The 22,069-nt window shown below is 49.5% G+C and overlaps 1 protein-coding gene across 2 annotated transcripts; it reads left to right on the top strand.

Annotated features, from left to right (window-relative positions):
- Positions 1-2,899: 2,899 nt before the first annotated feature.
- TGIF2 (TGFB induced factor homeobox 2) lies at positions 2,900-21,806 on the top strand. 2 transcript variants are annotated; one of them, XM_081097078.1, is made up of 3 exons: positions 2,900-3,205; positions 7,951-8,176; positions 19,096-21,806. In XM_081097078.1, the coding sequence occupies exons 2-3, from the start codon at positions 7,985-7,987 to the stop codon at positions 19,615-19,617; spliced, it is 714 nt and encodes a 237-aa protein (XP_080953204.1). In that variant the 5' UTR covers positions 2,900-3,205; positions 7,951-7,984; the 3' UTR covers positions 19,618-21,806. The 2 variants fall into 2 exon arrangements, with proteins under 2 accessions (XP_080953204.1, XP_080953205.1); XM_081097079.1 differs by lacking the exon at positions 2,900-3,205 and having other exon boundaries at positions 7,689-8,176.
- The last annotated feature ends 263 nt before the right edge of the window (positions 21,807-22,069 follow it).

A 22,069-nucleotide genomic window follows, 5' to 3' on the forward strand; every position in this document is an offset into this window, starting at 1 on the left:
AATACAGTCAATAATATTATAAAAACTATGTATGGTGCCAGGTGGGTACTAGACTTAAGAGGGGATCACTTCATTCGTAAGTTATGTAAATGTCTAACCACCATGCTGACACCTGAAACTAATATAATACTGAATGGCAACTGTAATGAAATAAAACATCTTTTTTTCTTCTTATATCATTTATCCCCCCTATACCCTCTTCTACCTCCCCCCACCTCCCTTTCCCTCTGATAATTACCATACTGTTGTGTCTATGACCTGTTGTTTTTTGCTTAATCGCTTCACCTTTTTCACCCTGCCCTGGAACCCCCATCCCCTCCAACAGCTCAATCTGTTCTCTAAAAAAAAAAAAAAACTTTTAAAAAATGCAAAGTCCTGCCGAACCGGTTTGGCTCAGTGGATAGAGCTTCGGCCTGTGGACTGAAGGGTCCCAGGTTTGATTCCGGTCAAGGGCATGTACCTTGGTTGCGGGCACATCCCCACTGGGGGGTGTGCAGGAGGCAGGTGATTGATCTCTCTCATCGATGTTCCTAACTCTCTATCCCTATCCCTTCTTCTCTGTAAAAAAAATCAATAAAATATATTTTTTAAAAAACCTGTGAGAAAATAAATTTTTTTTTTTTTTCAAATATATTTTATTGATTTTTTACAGAGAGAAAGGGAGAGAGATAGTTAGAAACATCGATGAGAGAGAAACATCGATCAGCTGCCTCCTGCACATCTCCTACTGGGGATGTGCCCACAACCCAGGCACATGCCCTTGACCGGAATCGAACCTGGGACCTTTCAGTCCGCAGGCCGACGCTCTATCCACTGAGCCAAACCGGTTTCGGCGAGAAAATAAATTTTTAAAAAAATGCAAAGTCCTGCCAAAACTGGTTTGGCTCAGTGGATGGAGCGTCGGCCTGCGGACTGAAGGGTCCCGGGTTCGATTCCGGTCGAAGGCATGTGCCTTGGTTGCAGGCACATCTCCAGTGGGGGATGTGCAGGAGGCAGCTGATCGATGTTTCTCTCTCATCGATGTTTCTGACTCTCTACCTCTCTCCCTTCCTCTCTGTAAAAAAATCAATAAAATATATTTAAAAAAAAAAAAAAGCAAAGTCCTGACACACTAACAGCCTTGCTCTATCTTTCAACTCCCCTCCCCCTCCACGAAGTCTGGGGAGGGACTCCTGAAGCTTCTGGCTAAGGGGGAAAAGGAGCTACTCCCATTTGCTCCAATGCATCTCATCTAGAATGAGACGGAGGATGCACTGGCCTAGGGGGCTGCTGCTGGTGGCCAGTTTTCGGGGAAGGTCTCTGGGTTCAAGCCCAGGTCCCCAGTGGCTTCCCCAAAATGGGACAGTCTGGCTCTCATGCACAGTGCCTGGCTGCCTGGCACGTTAACTGCCAGGGAGAATCATATCTCCAAGGGTCACCTGGGTGCACCCCTGTTTTCCCTCCTAGGTCCCCCCTTCTAAAGGTCCCTGCGCTACACATGTTCATGATCCTAGCGATCAGGGCCCAGTGGTTTTATCTGTCTTACCTGAGGCTCTCCAAGCCTCTCTTTTCTTTCCCAGAAGGCTGTGGACCAAGCACCACTTCCCCACGATGTTATTTGGGGCCTCCTCTCTGGGCCTCAGGTTTCCCATCTGCGAAATGGAGAACACCGGGTCATGGCACTGATACTTTGGGTGCTGCTGTGAGGAGAGCATCTAGGTTTTAAGCGTTTGCAGGGAAGTGTGGCTTCAATGGGAAATTCAGGTGCATCCTATTAACAGCCACTTAATCAGCATTCTGATTGGCTTAGGGCCTGTTTGGAGAACATTCGATTTTTGTTCAAGTCTCCATTGCTAAAGTGCAGTTAAGACCAAAAGCCGTTTCAAGGCTCCTGATTTCCAAACTCAAGGGTCCTAAATGTCTGGATCCAGATGAGGAACCGGAGGCCCAGAAAAGGCCTTGACCAGTTTTAGGCTGACTCTGTGCTGGGTAGGGGCCAAGAGCTGGGGTGGGGAGGTAGCATACAAGGTATTCCCCGCACCCCCAGGTCCTAGCGGGGTGGGGGTGGTCGACAGGTGTTCCACAGTAAGTGGTATAGAGATAAAAAGCAGGAAAGAGTACTGGCAGGCAGAGTTGGGGAAGAGCAAGGGAAACGTCCTGGAGTTGGTGCGATGGGCAGAGGAAAAAGAAACCAGCCAGGAGCACTGGAGCTCCTGGGCCGGTGGTCTGCCTCTCAAGGGCCCGTCTCAACGGGGCAAAGCCGTGGCTCCGGCTCCGCCGTGGGATCCACCTGGACTGAATGACACTGGCTGACTGGGTGACAAGGAGCAAGAGCCTCTTTGAAGCGCACGGGCACCTCAGCGACTGACGTACCTAGCACCCACCCCAGCAGCCGGATTGGACCGGATGGTACACCTGCGTGCCCCGCTCGGCGTCCTCGCGTTACCAACGCTCCCTCGGAACGGGTCGCTGTTACCTCTAGCCGCTGCGGGTGAGCGAGACCTGCGGCCTACATGTTTTGTGATGGTGTCGATGGGCCCTTGTGGGCAGAACAGAGGTTGCATTCAGAGCCCGGTCCTTACCAGCGGGGGGTAAACCCCCGGGCCTCACTGGGCCTCAGTTTCCCCTCTGTGCAATGGGAATAACCACACTGCCGGCGGGAAGATCCTACTGAAGGGAGGATTACAAATGTCGGAATTGACATTATTTCTCCTCCAAGCAGTGCTCCCCCCGCCCCCACAACCTGAAGCACACAGTAGGCGCCCCGGAAATGCTCTCCGAAAGGAGCTTCGGGCCACTTCCTGCCCCCGAGCGCACCATCCCAGCCCGGGTTCCCACCGCTCCTCCGGCCAGGCCATGCGGCATTCCTGAGGGGGGGAGGCGCAGGAAGAAGGTGCCCCCGGCCCCGCCCCCTCCGGGCGCGGTGGGCGGGGCCAAGCCCCTCGCGGCCGCCGGCACGCCCCGCGCGGGGTGGGCGTCGCTCGCGGCGCTCGCACGAAGTTTGTTTTCTCGCTCCGGGCGGGTGGGGGAGGGCGAGCGGCGAGAGCCGGCAGGCGGGGGAGAGGGGATCTGACGTCAGGCCGCGAGGTGCTTTCCAGCCGCGAGCTGTCAGGCCGAGTGTCAGGCCCGGCAGGTACGCGGCGCGCTCCCCCGGCGCCCCCCGCCCGCTGCCCAGACGCCGCGGACCGAGCCCCAGGCCGCGTGGACGGAAAAGCCGCTCGGGAAAGTCAGTGCGGGGCGCAGGGGCCGAGTTGATGAGGGGCGGGGGGCGCGCGGACAACTTGGAAAGTTTTTTCTTCTGGGCCGGAGGGGGAGGTGGCGTCGTCCTGGCGCGTGCGATGGTGGGTGTGTGAGCTCGGGGGTGTCTGTGAGTCCCGGCCGCACGGTGCTGGCGGGGACTGGTAGGGGGTGCTCCACCCCCCCGCCGGGAGAAAACTCGTCTGGGGACCTTTTGGGGAACCCAGCTTCCTGGGATCCCACCACGGCAGATGGGCCGCCCCTGGCCCTGCCGGGGTGAGCGCGCGGGGGCGGGTTTGTTTGGTTTCAAAAGTGCACGTTGCTAACCGCCGGCAGCCCCCCGCTCCCCCCCCCCAACCGCGTTGCGGCGGAGCGGGCGGGCGAGGGGGCCGCGGAGAGTGACAGCTGCGGGTGGGGGCCGCGGGAAGGGCCCGGAGCTGTGAGGGCCGGGGAGCCCGCGCGAGTTCCCCTTTCCTTTGGAACAAAGGAAAGTCTGTCTCGGAGGCATCTGTCACTCCCGGGCGGGTCAAGGAAGCGGGGCTCGGGGGGCCAGCGACCCCAAGAAAGTTTGTGCGCGCCGGGACCCTCAGGCCGGCCGAGCGTGAGCCGAGCCTCCGGCGGGGGAAACGCTCGGTCTCCCGGGTAGGGGGCGGCCAACATGGAGTCTGGGCGCAGGTCGGAGGGGGGGGGCGGTGCGGAGGTGGGAGCCCAGCCCCCTCCCATCCCCTCCCCCTCCGGGCCGAGTTCCGAGCACAAAGCCGAGCGCGCAGGCTCGGCCGGCCCCGCGCCCCGAAGAGTCAGTCAGCGCCGAGCCGCGGGGGAAGGGGGTGGGAACCAAACTTTTTCCTGCCCCGGGACGGACACGTGAGTTTTTCTTCTTCCAGAGCCCCCGCCCCACCGAATTGCGGGCCCGCGGGTGAGCTGGAGCGCCCTGGCTGACGCGGGGCGGGGGGCTGAGGGGTGCAGGCGCCCCGGCTCAGGCCGATTCCCCGCCGCCCGGGAGCCATGTGCTCTGACGGGGTCTGGGCCGCGGGGGAGGCTGCGCGCTTTGTGTGAAGTGCGGGGCGTGCGGCGGGGTGCGCGGCCCGGGGGAGTGGCCCGCCGGGCGGGGAGTTGTCAGAAAGTTGGTGCGGAGTGACTGCAGGTCCGCATCGCGGCGTGTGCAGCCGGGTGCCCCGGGCGGTATATCGCCAGCTGCTGCCTCAGCCAGTGGGGGGAGAGCTGCTGGCCGGCGCGGTGACGTCCGGAGCTCTCCTGGCCCGAGAGGTCGTGGGGGGGCGGGGCGGGTAGGCTTGAGTTCGTGGGTGGGCTGATACCCGCGAGTTGGGCTGGTTGTGTGGGTGCCCGCTGGCCGTGCTAGAAGTGGGATCTGGAAACTGAGTGTGTGCTGTATGTGTCGGTGACATTTATGGGGATTCCAGGGGCCGAGGGATGAGTGGGTGCTGTTGGGGGGTTGTCTGGGGTGATTGTGGGGTGTCTATGTGGGGTACCTCCCTGGATTGTAAGTGGGCTGAGGTGCAGGCCACCAGGGTGGAGAGGTCTGTGTAGACTTGAGGGGGTCGTGCCACCGGCCGACCCTGGGACCCCACAGTCTGGAACCTGGCTAGCAGCCAGGGTGGAATTTGAACAGATAACCCTGAGTAAACTCGCAGCCTGCCAGGGCGGCATCCCTTCACCCAATCCCAACTGCCCCGGCCACTCAGCTTCAGACACCTGACCGCGGAAAGCAGTCGGATGTTGGCGCTCTCTGAGGAGTGGCACCTCTAATCAGTGCTGTCTCGCCTCCAGGTGGCCTGGCTGGGAGGGTGGACCCTTCCCTCGAAAGCCTGGCCTGCCCAGCCCAGTTATCTGGGCTCTGGCCCAAGTTGAGGAAACAAAACCTGGGAAATGCCAGAGTCTGTTGGCCCAGCCTCCTGGGGAACTGTTAAAAGGCTGAGAAGGGAGGAGTCTTGAGATTCTGGCATCAGCTTGGCCTGGAACTTTTGGTTTAAAAATGTAAATCTCTTTTGCATGTGTGAACAAGAAGTTTGTCAGGGGGCTGAGCAACTGAGTTGGGTTGTCTAGGGAAACACCTTCTTTCATTTGATGTGGGGGCTCAAGCCCAGAAAGGGGAGGAAGGACATTGCGCAAGGTTAGGTAGCCGGGTTGGAGGGACCAGAGCCCCGGCCTTGCTCATTTATTATAAGTTTTTGAGGAGTTGATTCTGGGACCAGGCCAGGAGCTAGATCACAAAGGAGAATGTATGAGAGACAACCTGTAGGGATGGCTCAACACTCTGCAGGGCACACAGTAGGTGCACAGTAAATGTTACATGGGTTGCTATAGGACCATGGTGATTGATAGTTTCCTGACATCTTGGGAGACTTGGGAGGCAAGTTGGTATGGAGTAAGGGTGGGGGACCAAACTACCTTGGTCCAAACCCACTATACTATATATACTATATCCTGGATGTGAGTTTTATTTTCCATAACAGCTTTATTGAGATATAATTCACATACCGTAGAACTTGCCAATTTAAAGTGAACAAGGTAATGTTGTTTAGTACAGTTGAAATTTGAACAACCTGGGTTTGGACTGTGTGGGTCCACTTATGTGTGGAATTTTTTCTTTCTTTTTTTTTTAAATATATTTTTTTATTGCTTTTTTACAGAGAGGAAGGGAGAGGGATAGAGAGTTAGAAACATTGATGAGAGAGAAGCATCGATCAGCTGCCTCCTGCACACCCCCTACTGGGGATGTGCCCACAACCAAGGTACATGCCCTTGACCGGAATTGAACCCGGGATCCTTCAGTCCGCAGGCCCACGCTCTATCTGGTGAGCCAAACCAGCTAGGGCTGGAATTTTTTCAATAAGTACCTGGCTCTGGCTGGGTGGCTCAGTTGATTGGAGCATAGAGCAGTACACCAAAGGGTTTTGGGTTTGATTCCTGGTCAGGGCACATAAGTTTCAGGTTTGATCCTGGCCCCACATACAGGACCAATTTTTCTCTCCCTCTCCCTCTTCTTTTTCCCTCCCTCCCTCTCTTCCTCCCTTCCTCTCCTTCTAAAAGTCAATAAAAACAAATCCTCAGGTGAGGATTTAAAAAAAATAAATAAATACCATACTGTCTTCCATCTGTGATTTGAAGTCCATAGATGCATGGATCTACACCAGTGATGGCGAACCTATGACACATGTGTCAGAGGTGACACGCGAACTCATTTTTTTGGTTGATTTTTCTTTGTTAAATGGTATTTAAATATATAAAACAAATATCAAAAATTTGTTTTACTACGGTTGCAAATATCAAAAAATTTCTGTATGTGACACGGCACCAGAGTTAAGTTAGGGTTTTTCAAAATGCTGACACGCCGAGCTCAAAAGGTTTGCCATCACTGATCTACACCATCTTATTAGGGGACTTGAGCATCTGCCAGATTTGGGTATCAACAAATCCCTTGTAAATACTGCAGGACAGCCAAGTTTTGCGGGAGTCAAATGTTATTTGCAGTTTTTCAACTGTGTGGCTTGGCACCCGCAACCCCCCCCCCCCACACACACACGCACACACGCACACACACATTGTTCAAGGGTGAACTGTATATTCACAACTATCCAACCATCACCACCGTCAATTTTAGAACATGTTTATCACCTCAAAAAAACCTTCACTCCCTTTAGCTATCACCCTTCTATTCCTGCCTAGCCCATTCTGGACATTTCATTAACATGAAGTTATAGAGTGTGTGTTCCTTGTAATGCGTTTCTTTCATTTAGCATTATATTTTCAAGTTTCATCCACATTGTAGCATGAATCAGGACTTCAGTCCTTTTTATGGCCAAATAATATTGCACTGTATGGATAGACCTCATGTTATTTATCCATTCATCTGTTATTGATACTTGATTGTTTCCACCTTTTGCTTTATTTTATTTTATTTACTGATTGATTTGAGAGAGAGAGAAGGGAGAGAGACAGAAATCAACATCAATTGACTCTTATGAGCCCTGACCGGTATTAAACCCAAAACCTTTGGCATATCAAGTTGACAGTCTAACCCAACTGAATTACCCAACCAGGGTTCCACCTTTCGCTATTATGAATAATGTTGCTATAAACGTTTGTGTACAAGCTTTCGTGTGAACATAGGTTTTAATTTCTTTTGGGTAGATACCTAGGAGTGAAATTACTGGGTCACATGGTAACTATTTAAGAGCCATAGTATCTTAGGTGGCTTTCTTAATCTCTCTGGGCCTTAGTTTGTCCATCTATAAAATGATAATAATAGTGTCCCCCTTACAAGGGCTTTGTGAGGATAGAATTGAGATAGTAAATGGAAGATGCTCTGTACAGATCTCAAGAGTAACTAACTATTTCTAGGCTGGCACTGCTTATTAATGAACTGCCATTCACAAGGAACATTTTGTAAAGTAAATGATTGTCTAACCACTATGCTGTACATCTGAAACGAATACAAAGTAATATTGAATGTAAACTAATTGGAGAAACTTCTAAATTTAAAAAAATGAGCTGCTATTTAGTTCAGTAGCCATCTACTGAAATAGAGGCATTTTGGACTCACCCCTTCTAGGTTGCCTAGGCAGTGGAATGTCCTGAGGCTTTGACTTGGAATTTCCCCATAGTTCTGGTGTCCAAGGCTCTAATCATGGTGTGTTTAGAGAATAGGAAGAGGGTGAGAAGCAGTGCATGGTAATGATATAATGTCCCCATCCCCTTTGTCACTTGTTTCAGGCTTGCCTGGGGTCCAGCTTAGCCCTTAGACATCATGTCAGACAGTGATCTGGGTGAGGATGAAGGCCTCCTCTCCCTGGCAGGCAAGAGGAAGCGCAGAGGGAACCTGCCCAAGGAGTCGGTAAAGATCCTCCGCGACTGGCTGTACTTGCACCGCTACAATGCCTACCCCTCTGAGCAGGAGAAGCTAAGCCTTTCTGGACAAACCAATCTGTCTGTGCTACAGGTAAGGAGGGGGCAGCAGAAGACCTGGGTTGTAGTCCTATCCCAGCCCCGTCACTGACTCACCATGTGACCTTAGGCTGGTCACCGCCCTCTCTGGGCCTCAGTTTCTTCTTTGGTCAGATGAGAACACCCAGTCCCCCTGCCACAAAGAAGGACAGTGACATGAGGTCATTGCAGCTAGATTTCAAATTTTTTTGAGAGTTCAGAAGAGGCAAGGAATTGTGAATTGTGTTAATGTCTAGGTGTCTCGTTAACATTGGAGGCCGTGGGAAGGTGAGAATGCATTGAGTGTCTGGAGTTTGGCCCCAGCCCAGAGTGATGCTTGGATGTGACTTGGTGGCAGGGGACAGCTGGTGATCTGCAGTGTTGGAATCATGGTCAGAGAAAGGGCAAAAGTGAGATTCTGGGTACAAAACCCAGTTCTGCCACACAGAAGCTATGGACCACATCTTGATTTCCCCATCTATTAAGTGGGGGTTCCAATCCTCTCCTGCCTGACTGAATTGTTGTGAGGAACAAATTCAGAACTGGATGTGAAAGTGCTTTGAGTACTTCATAAGATATTTATCAAAGTGCAAGACACTGCCTCAGTTGCCAACATGTAGGTGTTTTGTGTAAGTGCTGAGGCTGGACACCCCCCCAGTCTGCCTTGCCTCCAGTTTGGCTCTCACCTACCTGGGAGACACAGAGCAGGGCCTCAGCCTAGCAAAGGCCCACCCCCCTTTCCACTTCTGTCCTTTCCTAGACCACTTCTCCAATCCAAGATATGGTTTCTCCCTCCTTCCCTTGCCCCACTGTGGACCTCCCAGGTCTTCCCAGCTCTTGTCCCTCCTCCATGAATTGTCATGGTGAGTATTCAGTCCTCAGAACCCCTGTCACCTGACTTACACTCGCTGGGCAGTGGTTGATTGGAGTCTGCCTACAAGAAAGGCTTTTCGTGTTACGAACCCTGACTCGGATCCCATCTTCTCCACAAGAGGTAGCTTTGACCTGGGCCATGTCACTGCCTCCTCACTGAGCCTCGAGTTTCCTCTTCTGAAAAAGGGAGGTGATTGTAGCATTTTCGCAGTGTGTAAGGAGGAGGGACGGAGAAGAATTCAAGGCACACTGTGAGGTGTTTGGCAGAGTCAGTGCTTCTGCTCTCCTTTTTCTCCTCATCTCTCCTAGATCATAGGTCTTGGACTGACCCCAGGTGTCTAGCAGTGCCTAGCTCCTTACAGGGTACTGCCAAGCACTCCACTATGCCCATCTCTATGCTGGACAGAGTTGGGATCCCAGCGGAACCAGACTCATTCCTACCCGCAAGGAGAGTGTATTCTTGGATGCAGTAGCAGGAAAGACTTGGTCACTGCTGGGACAGAGAGCAGCAGAGAGCCAGGGCGGGGCTTCTGCCCTGGAGCCTGAGAGCCAGCATCACCCAGAGAGCCTCTCTGCTGGTCTTCCTGCCTCCAGCCTTGTTCCTTTTAAGTCTGTTCTCTTGAACACTAAAGTGTAATTCTGACTGTGTCACACACTCCACAGACCCTATTGACTTCAGGATAAAGTCCAAACTTAGGTACTCAGCAGCCTCATCTCTCAGTTCTTCCTGCCCCTGGAGCCCTTGAGCCCTCTGGGCCTCCAGGCCTTCTCCCTTGGCTTCTTCCTGACCTTTCTGATCCGATCCGGGTTCATTCACTCCGTTTCAGCATGTTCTTTGGAAAGCATCTGATTTTCCTGGCCTAGGTGTGAGGCCACTGCTGTGTATTCCCACTGCCTCATACCTGCACTGTCAAACCACTGGTCACACGATAATGAAATTGCTTTTTGTCAGGGACACTGTTTCTCAATTTAAAGAAAATATTTTTATTATCACATCACTTATGTACAAATTGAAAACTGGGTAAAAAAATCTTGCTTTTGCTCTCATACATAACTATAAAATACACAGTTTTCCAAAGCAAATTACTGTAAAACCAGTGAGATTTCATCCAACTGCATCATTATAAATGGATGGTGTTATGCTGACTGGGCTATGGTATGTGGTGTGACAGAGGCACCGACGGGAGTTGAGCAAGTCTGGGTTGCCACAGGCCATGGTGCTCCTGCTCATAATCCCAACAGAAACACAAAGCCGCAATGTTCTTGTGGAGAACTAGTGGGTCCCTAGGACAGCATATCCCCAGATCCCACTTAGAGAAATGTAGGTCTGGGGCAAGGGTTAGCTAGAGACTTCTGATGAAGGCGTAGGAGGAGTTCCAGTGGCCACCTGGCACTACTTGATGGAAACTATATTATGAATTCCCAGAGTACACCTCTGCTTGGAGGTCTTACGGGAACTTTAAGTCTCCTTGATAACTGATAACATCTCCAAGCTGGCTCTTTCCCTTTAGAAGGGTTCCTCTTGAAGCTCTTTCTCAGCTTATGTAGTCAGTCACCAAAATCTATACATACCCCTTAAATATTTCTGGAATAAGGCTTCTTTTGTATCTGGACCTACTACCCTTGTCTGATCACTTGTCACCCCTCTACTTAAAATTAAAACCCTTCAATGGCTTCTGCCAACCTAATGACATCATCACCTGTCCCTATCTGCAGAGCTGCTTCATCCCTGGCACCCCTCCATATTTCTGCCACACTGATTGATACCCCAGACCACTTTGCTCCCATCTGACCAGGGAGACTCCCAACCCGTGGAGGACCTCTGCCTTCCCGTAGCACTAGGACTGGGTCAGCATTTGGATCCTTGACTGTATAATTGCTTTTTACAAGGCACTAAACTCTGGAGGTCTGATCTCATTTATCACTGTTTGCCAGTGTTTAGCTCAGTACCACGTATCTGATAGGTGCTTCAGAAATAATTATTGAAGTGACAGAAAATGAAAATAAGTGTTAGAAATGTCAACAGGCAGGACCTCGGAAGTAAGGAAATGTGGTTTATCAGTCTGGAAAAATGGGCTTAAGTTCCTGGAAGCATCTCTTTCCTGTATTTAATTTTTTGTTTTTAAGTGCCCTTTTTCTTTTTTCTTTTTTTAATTGTTTAAAGTATTACATATGTCTCCTTTTTCCCTGATTGACCCCCCTCCACCTCCAAAGACAAGCCCCCACCCCCCAGTGTCCTTGTCCATTGCTTACACTAATATGCATGCATACAGGTCTTTTGGTTGATCTCTTACCCCCCTCTCCCCTGCCTTCTCTCTCAGGTTGGACGGTCTGTTCAGTATATTTAATTTTTAAGACTTCATTATTAAAAAAAAAAAAGACTTCATTATTTAAAACATTTGCAATACTGAATCCATAAAAAGAGAATATTCTAATGAACCCGTGGTACCAATCACCTGGCTTCAACAAGCATCCGCATTTTGCCAAGGCCTGTTTCCTCTTTCCCTGGGGACATCTCTTTTGATTGTCTCTTTTAACCGCCCAGGAGCTATCTCATTAGCAAGTCAATGAGTCACTTAACTAACTGGTTTGCTGGTACTTGCCCAGGGCTAGGCAGGTAGGATGGTGAGGCCAACTACAAAGGTCATTTGTGAAGGATTTTTCAGTGGAACCTGTGACCCCCGTCTAAGCCCTCTTTATTGCTGTGGTTTTTTACTGGTCTAAGGGGCTGTTTTGGGGAGGGAAGGTGAGTGTAGCAGGGAGGTTCTGGCTCCATTCCTTCACTCTGTAATATTGACTGGGGTTATGCTCTGCTCTAGGCCCAGTGCTCTGAGCTGGAAGCTCCCTGCCCTTGGCTAGCCTCAGGGGAGGGATGAGAGGAGGGAAGACATTATTTAAAAGACTAAGTATTTAATGCAATTAAATACCAATTCGGTGTCTGAAAGGCTTCTCTCAGGAAAGCAGCATGTGAATGGAGTCTTGACAGATTTGAAGGAATAGGGAGGTAAGGGCAGCAGTCCCTTGGGAATGGGGAACCAGACAGGTAAGAAAGGAGCCTGCTGGAGAAGCTGTAGTGGGCTGCTCTGTGGCAGGTGTGGCCTGGCCCGACACTCAGCAACACCTTACCCTTTGAAGCTGCTCTCCTGACTCTGATGCCAAAGCTAGCTGCCTCCCGATTCTCCCTGCCTGCCAGCAACCTTGTCTCCCCACCTCAGGGCCTTTCATCTGTATGTATATCTTTTGAGCTTCTGTGTAAGCTTATTTGCGTAAATAAAGGGCTGGATCCACAAGGACAAATTACACCAGTGGGTTAAACCATTGGTTCCTAAGCCTGAGTGGCAGAACTCTGGGAAGCTTAAAAACACACATTTCTGACTTGCCCCCTTCCCCACCAGATCTATAAAGCAGGTGAGAAATAGCTATTTCTTTTATTTTTTCTTCTTTAGAGAGAGAAAAAAACATTGACTTTTGTTTCACTTATGCATTCATTGGTTGATTCTTGTATGTGCTCTCACCAGGGATAGAACCTGCAACCTTGGCATAGTGGGATGACGCTCTTAACCAACTGAGCTACTCAGCCAGGGCCAAAATAGCTGTTTCTTAGAATTACCCTCGAGGTGGTTTTAACACAGCCAGCCTGCCCTTAAGAGCACTTGGATGTGGTGATCACCACACAAATGGAGGTACCATGAGTTTGGGAAAGGTCTCTCCATGTCTTCACTTTCCTCTCCCCGCTTTTGCTTCTGTCTTTCACAGCTGAAAACACATTAAAATTGAAGCCATGTGTCGCCTTGTCAAATGCCCTGCTCTGATCCTCATGGCCTTCACCCACTTCCTGGCCCCTCCCACTCCCATTTGCCACAGTGATTCCTCCCTTGTCCTTCATCTCAGCCACTGATAAAAATGAAAAAGACTGACAGGGCAATAGCTGTTCAGACAGGGCCCTGTTTTATGGTGGAGACAGGCTTTCAGGCACCCAGTCTGTTTTGCCTTATCAATCACAGAATTCACCTTGGCATTCTCCCTACTACCTCCCCAAGGACCTAGAGTTGGAGTGAGTCACATGCTCTACAACTGGCATTGGTGGTGCACTCAGGCCTCCTGCATTTACCCAGCCCCCCTCAGCTGTGCATTTCTATCGGATGAGAAGACAAAACAGACAGCAGTCTGCCAAGTTTTCTGCAGATCGGGGGGGGGGGGGTGGGGGTGGTGAATATGGTGTGTGTGTGTGTGTGTGTGTGTGTGTGTGTGTGTGTGCGCGCGCGCGCACGCGCGCACATTTATGCTGTTTTCAGAATTATAAGCCAAAATGGGAGGTGCAGCTAGGGGCTAGATGCCCTCGCAGCTGTGAGAACACTCCCAGATTCCCTTCCCCAAGGCTGCTTTCTCAACAGAAATATTCATCCTTATCTCCCTTGACCCAGGTCACTGATCTGTTTCCCCTGCATACAGGGGTGAGGTGGAGGGGTGCAGTGCTCTCCCGTAGCACAGGTAACTAAAGAGACAGTTGTGGACAGAGGGATGGAAGCAGTTGAACCAGGAGAAAAGGCCTTAGGCTGATTCTCTTCAGTCCTTTCACCTGCCTGGAACCAGGCTGTCTGAACCGGGTCTGTTTGCACAAATGACCTTGAGCAAGTTCCTGAACCTCTGATCAGGGTCTGTTTCTTCAACAGTTCAAATAAAACGGAGATCCTCACAGAACCTGTTTCATAGGTTGTTGAAGATTAAATGAATAATTAGATGGGAAGTGTTCAGAGCAACACCGGACATGTTTTGGTTAAACAAGTGTTTGCTTTTTTAGGATTATGATAATGATTATCCAGCTATCTGTCCCTCTGGCAAAACAGAGCAAAGCAGAGTAAGAATAGCAGTAGGGACCTTAAAGCCAGGAGACCTGGGTTTGAATCCTGGATTTATACTCGGGAGTCTATGTGACTTTGGGCAAGTTCTTTCTTCTCTTTGGGTTCCAGTTCCCCATTTGGTACTTTGGGGACACTGCTCACTACCCTTCCAGGCTTGTATGCAAATTAATAATGCAAGTGAGATGGCCGACATGATAACCTGGTGTCCGGAGTGCTTAGTTAGTTCCCTCACTTCATTGCACCCAGTTGTCAGCCTTATCCTTGGGGATCCCTTGCAGCTCTTGCCAGGATTCAGCTCAGCCAGTGTCTGAGAAGGACGTGGGAAAAAGGGTAGGGGGTTTTGTGTGCTCAGTAGTACTGGTTGGACCATGGAGGTGCAAAGGGATAAGTGAGAACCCCAGGGGCAGGGTCCTTCCAGGCTGCCCGGGAGAAGGGAGAGAAGGCCCACAAGAAGGCTCTGCCCTGCGTAGGAGTTTTCCCATCCTGACAGAGCCAGGGGCCTAGTACTGTCCTAGGATCACCTGTGGAATGGATGCAGCTATAGTCTGCTAGGCAAAGACCCATGCCAACTCCAGGCACCAGCTCCTGTCATAGGTGGCTAGCTTTTCAGCTGTGTAGACACGGAGTTCATAGGAAGATGGTACCCAAGGGCTTGCCAGGATATCAACCAAGAAAGGTGATGGTCAGGGGTAGAATTGATAGAGGAGCCCTGAAGAGAGCTGGGCCTTTAATCCATTCAGTGAACATTAGAGGAATGTTTGGAGAAACATCATGCATTGCTGCAGCCCATACAGTTCCCAGTATCCCAGCCACAGGAGATGAAGGGGGAGGGTTCTCATCTTTTCTTCCTCCTGGTGCATGCTCTGTGCGTATCTGGATAAACTGAGAAAGGAGACAGGATCAAGAGAAGGACCTAGAGTGGAATTCAGGTCAAGCCACTGTTTAAGCCTTTAGTCTTTTTTTTTCTTTTTTTTTCTTTTCCAGAGAGGAAGGGAGAGAGAGACAGAGATAGAAACATTGATGTATTGATCAGCTGCCTCCTGCATGCCCCTTACTGGGGATCAAGCCCACAAACTGGGCATGTGCTCTGACCAGGAATCAGACCTGTGATCTTCTGGTGCATGGGTTGACACTCAACCACTGAACAACACCAGCTGGGCCCTTTAGTATTTTACCATGGTGTTCTGTCCTAGTGGGATCAGCCCTGCCTGCTTTTGTTAGTTTCTTAAACCAAACCCTTTCCTGCCTCAGCACCTTGACATTTGCTGTTCCCTCTGACTAGAACATTCTTCCCTCAGTTTTCTATAAGGCTGACTTTCTTTTTAATATATTTTTATTTCAGAGAGGAAGGGAGAGGGAGAGAGAGATAGAAATATCAATGATGAGAATCATTGATTGGTTGCCTCCTGCACACCCCCTACTGGGGATTGAGCCTGAAACCCAGGCACGTTGCCCTTCAACGAATCGAACCCAGGACCCTTCAGTCTGCAGACCGACACTCTGTACTCTGAGCCAAACCAGCTAGGGCAAGGCTGGCTTTCTTTTAGGTCTCAGCCTTCCCAGACCTCTTGTCTATGGTAGTCTCCCTTATCTTTATATGCTATGCTTTTATTCCTGTCTGTTTCCTCCCTGGCACTTATTGGTGTCTTCTTGTCACATTTGTTCATTGCCAGTCTCCACAACCAGGTGGACTATAAGCACCACAGGGCAGAGTGCATGTCTGTTTAATTCACAAAGGGATCACCAGTACTAAGAACTAGGTCTGGCACATAATACGCACTCAAATAAGTATTATCTGAGTAAGCACGAAGCCTTGAAAGGGAGAGCAATAGGAAAGTGAGAAGTTCTAACCTGACTGTTTTGATGAATAAAGTCAGTTGGGCTCTGAGGCCCTGTGACAGCCTGAGGGAGGTTCATAGAGGAGGGACTCCTACTCCTCCAGGTTCAGAGGCCCAGGCTTGGGGACCCATGGTTAGAGGTGGACACTCCTGCCTGACTGCTCCAGGCTGAGGTTTACGAATGTTCATCAGTAAAATAGGAATTGATCAAAGTCATAGACCTGATGTAATTATGAGAAAATTGTGTAGATGTTTAGTGCTCAGTAATTGGAAGCTATGGGAAAACTCTTCACAGCGAAAGCTCTCAGAAAGATGCCCAAATCTGTGGATATCTTCCTACCAGGCCACACCCACCATGCCCCACACCCAATATCCACAGTTTCTAATGTTTCTTCTCTCCTGTTACCTCTGAGATAGCAAGAAAGTTATTAGGCTGCTTTTCCCCTTTGGTGACCCCTCCAGTGGAGGGCAAGAGGAAGAAGGACTTAGGGAAAATAGTAGGGGGAAGAAACTATTTTCTAGTCTAATCCATAACTTTTAAAATAATGCCCAGAGGAGCTGTTGTAGGATCTGTCTTGCCACATTTCCAGGCCATTAGGAGTAATTGAGAGAAAAGAGGGTATGAGTGGTTGATCTTTTAGATCAGGGATGTAGGCAGTTGGAAACATAGGGATGGAGAATGTCCAGCCTGCAAACTGTGTAAGGCCTGTGAAATCATTTGGTCTGGCCCTGCCAAGGCATTAGGGGTGAGTTAATTAAATGTTTGACCAAATATAGCAGGCTGATTATTAAGTTGATAATTTTGTATGGCTCTCAAATGAAGTTATAAATCTGCAAATGGCCCTTGACAGAAAAAAAAAAACGGTTCCCACCCGTTTTATTTTTTAAATATATATATATTTTTATGTTGGAGAAGAAGGGAAAGGGAGAGAGAAATGGAAACATCAATGATGAGAGAGAATCATTGACCAGCTGCCTCCTGCACACCCCACACTAGGGATCAAGCCCACAACCTGGACGTTTCTCACTGAGAATTGAACCATGACCTCTTGGTTCATTGACGCTCAACTACCAAGCTACGCCTGTTTTTTAAAATTCTCACCCAAGGATATTTTTTTCCATCAGTTTGTTTTTGTTTTTGTTTTTTAATATATATATATTATTGATTTTTTTACAGAGAGGAAGGGAGAGAGATAGTCAGAAACATCGATGAGAGAGGAACATCGATCAGCTGCCTCCTGCACATCTCCCACTGGGGATATGCCCGCAACCCAGGTACATGCCCCTGACCGGAATCGAACCCGGGACCCCTCAGTCCGCAAGCCGACGCTCTATCCACTGAGCCAAACCGGTTTCGGCTCCATCAGTTTTTTAGAGAGAGTGGAAGGGAAGGAGGAAGAGGCAGAGAGAGAAACATCAATGTGAGAGAGACACACTGATTGGTTGTCTCCCACACATGCTGGACACTGCCAGGGATTGAACCTGCAAACATAGGTATGTGCCCTTGACCAGGAATTGAACCCACAACCCTTTGGTGCCTGGACCAGAGCGGTGTTTTGAATCCATTTCCTCTCCTCTAGCCCTATTGCTGATATCTTAGATCAGCTAAGGCTTAGAGGAGTAGGCATTCTCAGGTGGAAAGGAGGGCACTTCAGAAAAAAAAAAAAGTGATGTGCAAAAGGCATCATGGAGCTATTTAAAGGAAAAAAACAAACAAACAAAAAAAAACCCGCACAATCCTGATGAGCAATTTCACATGCTAAAGAACACAAGAGCTGGAAATAGAGGCCATGGCAGGGGAGGGTTTAACACCAGGTTTGGGTGTCTAGACTTGACCTTGTAGGCAGGCGGAAACATATGGCAGTTTTCTAGAATAGGAATAACAGTCATTGCATTTTATTTATATTTTTTTATTATTTTTTTAATCCTCACCCGAGGATATTTTTTCCCATTGATTTTTCAGAGAGAGTGGAAGAGAGAGGGAAAGACAGAAACATCGATGTGAGAGAAACACATTGATTGGTTGCCTCCTGTACGCACCCCGACCAGGGCCCAGGCTGGGGAGGAGCCTGCAGCCGAGATATATACCCTTGTCTGGAATCGAATCTGACACCCTTTGGTCCGCAGGCTGATGCTCTATCCACTGAGCCAAACCTGCGAGGGCAACAGTCATTGCATTTTAGAAAGAGAAGTGACAACTAGTGAAGAGGCTGGGCAGGAGAGCCATGAAGCTGTTAAAAAGATATCTTGGCTTTGCAGTGTAACTCTTCACAGTGAGAAACACTTGGACAGTGAGAAATTTCATGCCTCATGCATAGGTCCAAAGAGATTGATGTAAACAGTGAATTAGATGGGAATGGGGTCAACATTAAATGGGAGCTTTCTGAGCAGCATGTATGAAAAAAGACTTAAGGATGTTGGTTGAATGCACATTCAACTGGAGCCACTGATCCTAGTTTTGCCTGGAAACAGTCATTTTCTTCTTTCTGACATTCTTTGGTGTCTTTATAGAAATTTAGGAGTGAATTACCTTGGCACCAGGTCCTTTCATTTCCCATTTCCCAAATAGAACAAACATTTGTCATCTCATCACACCCCCTGTAGCAAGTTGCTCTTTTGCTTAGAACCCTCCTACACTCCCCATCACCCGTAGAATAAAGAACCAAATCCCCACCATCGAGGTAAGCTCTAGTTACCACTCTTAGCTTCAGCCCTTGGAGCTAAGCTGTTGCTTGTCTGAGCTCCTCAGAGGCACTCTGCTTCCACCTGTTACAGGGTCTTTTCAGATGTTGATCCCCCTAAATCAGTGGTTCTCAACCTTCCTAATGCCGTGACCCTTTAATACAGTTCCTCATGTTGTGGTGACCCCCAATTTCATTGTTACAAATTGAACATAATTAAAGCATAGCGATTAATCACAAAAACAGTATGTAATTATATGTGTGTTTTCCGATGGTCTTAGGCGACCCCTGTGAAAGGGTCCTTTGACTCCCAAAGCGGTCGCAACCCACAGGTTGAGAACCGCTGCCCTAAATTGAACGTTCCTCTCCCTTCCCACCTAAACGATTACTCATCCTTCAGATCTCAATTTAGGAGCCATTTCCTCAGAAAATACCACCCTGAATCCACAAAGACTAGATTGGGTCTCCAACAGCACACCATTATACCTTCCCTTCATTGGATAAATCATTGCAATTTTATATTCATTTGTATGAATTCTTCTTTAACTCTCTCTTCCCAACATGAACCTTTCTGAGGACTGTGATTGTGTCATTTGCTGCTATATTATGGGGCCTGACATAGGTGCTTCATAGCTGGTTTTAATTGAGTGAACTGATCATAGTCTCTTATACTCATTTCAGATATGTAACTGGTTCATCAACGCTCGGCGGCGGCTTCTCCCAGACATGCTTCGGAAGGATGGCCAAGACCCCAACCAATACACCATTTCCCGCCGAGGGGGCAAGGCCTCAGATGTGGCCCTCCCCCGTGGCAGCAGCCCCTCGGTGCTGGCTGTGTCTGTACCAGCCCCCACCAATGTGCTCTCCTTGTCTGTGTGCTCCATGCCACTCCACTCAGGCCAGGGGGAAAAGCCAGCAGCTCCCTTCCCACAAGGGGAGCTAGAACCCCCCAAACCCCTGGTGACCCCTGGCAACACTCTCACCCTGCTGACCAGGGCTGAAGCCGGAAGCCCCACCGGTGGACTCTTCAACACACCACCACCCACACCCCCCGAGCAGGACAAGGAGGACTTCAGCAGCTTCCAGCTACTGGTGGAGGTGGCACTACAGAGGGCTGCTGAGATGGAGCTTCAGAAGCAGCAGGACCTATCGCTGCCGTTACTGCACACTCCCATCCCCTTCGTCTCTGAAAACCCCAAGTAGGCATCTGCCCACAGGGGTGCTCGAGGCTCGAGCCAGCTGTCCTGGGTTTCTGTTTTGGTTCCCTTTCATACAGAGTTTTCTTTGGTTCACTGCCAAACATCAGGATCATCTCCTCTGTCCAGGATCTTCAGCAGGAAGACACCAGCTGGTGTCACTGCACTGTGATGGGGACCTCCTCTGCTGACTGCCTTTCTCCAGGCCTCCTCAGGTGAGGAGACCAAGAGAGCGGAGACAGGCATGGTGCTGCTACTTCTCCAGAGAACCCACAGGACACCTTTGTTCCAGCTGCTTTCCTGGGCTGCACACAGGAAACCTGCCGAGTTCAGACCTATGCTGGGTCCAGATTGCCCCTGAGCTGGCTGCTCTGTTAAGCAGTGTGGACATTCCTAGTTCTTAATTGTGAACAAAAGAAAAGAGGAACCCAGCAGGTAGAACAGACTCCAGTTGAATATTCAGGTTTTTGTCAAACTTGGTGTTCATTTCTCCCTTTTTGCTGTGGTTTGCATTCATGGGGGCAGCGAGCCCAGGTGTGGGGAATAAGAGTGCATTGTGTGACAGAGTCTGATGAACTGGGAATGATCCACCACTACAACAGGTGATTGTTTTACAAGGAAGGAGTATTTTTGTTTGGGGGACCAGTTAAATCTCTGCAGAATTCCTAATGGTTATTTTATTGTTGGTTTGGTTTACCCAAAAAAGGAGAGAAAGACTTTTACAGGCTTTGGCTTTTCTGGATCAGGAACTGAAGGAGGATAAAGCCAAAGCCAGCAAGAGGGTCCAACAGAGAATCTGACCAAACTTTCTAGGCACAGAGCAGAGAAGGATGGTAAAACTGGAGAGGTGTTTTTTATATTTCTGTTTTTACTGTACTTTTTGGGGTGGGATGGGGGGGAGGAAGCTAGACTGAGGCAGTAGGGTTTTATTTTTTTGTTTTTTCTCTTTAATGTTTTTCCCTTCTTTATCCTTGAAAGTTTTGCCCTGCAGCCTTTGGAGTCCTTTAGGTAAAGTTGGATTAGTGGCCAAAATGTCAAAAGCTCCATCTACTGGCAGCTTTTCCCACGGTGGTGGCAGGAAACTACTCCTGGAAGAAGCAGGGAATCGTTTCCTGCCACTAGCTGCCTGAGGAACTGTCTTCAGAGGAGGCTGGGGCTGGAAATTATGAAGCCTGTTCACCCTGAGTCTTTTTGTGTTTGTTGCACCTTTCTTTAAATTGGAGTTGCAGAGGCTCCTGCCCTGAACTTCACAGCGGAACAGATCACAGTTGGTCTTGTTCTCCTCCCTCCTCCCCGTTTTTATTTTGTTGTTTCATTGCTGACAGTGCTCAATAGCAGTATACCCCATCTTTATATATCCTAAGAAACACTAATCCTAGGTTATTAGCCAAAATATTTTTGTTCTGAATAATATTGTTACTGGGCCAAAAGACAGGGCAGGAGCCCCAGCCTGTAGTTTCCTGAAGTTTCCAGGTCAGGCACAAGGGGAAGAGTTACTTGGTGTTGGCTGACCTGGTTAGGTCTGGCCAGGAGAAAAGGCAGAAACAGGTATTCTGTCCTTTCTGGGCTGATCTCTGAAGACTTCAGGAAGGCATCCTCATTTCTGAGTGGTTTAGCCCACCTCTTGGTGTGAGAGTGGGGATTAGTATTTACAGAGAGGGAGCTTTGCTCTGAGTGGGCAAGTTTCCTAAGCTCTCTTTTGCGTGCTCCCTCGTCCTGTGCCCTCTTTTTCCATGCCCTGGGTGGGTGGGAAGGGGATCAGGGATCCTCACCCTCCTCCAGCCCAGCTGGGGAAAAATGAACATGAACATGGCAGCTTCAAGATTAGTAGACGCTGCTGTTTGCCCAGCCTCTTCTACCCCACCCATGTTTGTGAGCCCGGGTCTGGTGTGACTGTTGTAAGATGCTTGTAGCAGGGGACTTTGGAAGTGTGTTGGGCTGGGGTGGGACTTTTCCTTCCAACAGTGCACTGAGCAATGGAGGTGGTGAGGGTGTGGGAGCCATGCTGCTGAATTCTGGTTGGCATTCCCCTCTCCCCTTTGTGCAAGATAGGGAGGCTGGGGGTGGGGCAGCCTCTGCTTGGTTTGGTTGTGAGATAAACCTGGAGGAGAAGCACAGTTATCCCATTGAAATAATTTGAGCAGAAAACTACTGTAAATAAGTTTTGTTTTTGTCTTTTGTCAAATAAAACTGTTTTTGGTTTTGTTTTGGTTTTTGTTTTTCAAGTAGAAACAGATTGATCCACTGTGACCCAGGGCCCAGCCTGGAGATGGGGCAGTTGCCGAGTTCTTATTCTGCATTACCTTTTACCCGCTCTAGTAACCACCTGTAAGTGTACATTCTGTAGCCTTACTTCCTTGGCCTCAACCCTGTTCCATATCCCATTCATCATGGTGGCAGGGGGCATATGCATCCCAATCTGGACCAGTTTTTCCTGGGATCAACAATGAGCTTTGGAT

Source organism: Myotis nattereri (assembly GCF_964212035.1).
Source record: "Myotis nattereri genome assembly, chromosome: 8".
In the NCBI taxonomy this organism is placed as follows: domain Eukaryota; kingdom Metazoa; phylum Chordata; class Mammalia; order Chiroptera; family Vespertilionidae; genus Myotis; species Myotis nattereri.

Excerpts from the sequence above, each read along its gene's own strand:
- TGIF2 (XM_081097078.1), top strand. The coding sequence starts at position 7,985 with ATGTCAGACAGTGATCTGGGTGAGGATGAAGGCCTCCTCTCCCTGGCA. Across the intron at positions 8,177-19,095 it reads CCAATCTGTCTGTGCTACAG|ATATGTAACTGGTTCATCAA; the intron begins GTAAGGAGGGGG and ends TACTCATTTCAG.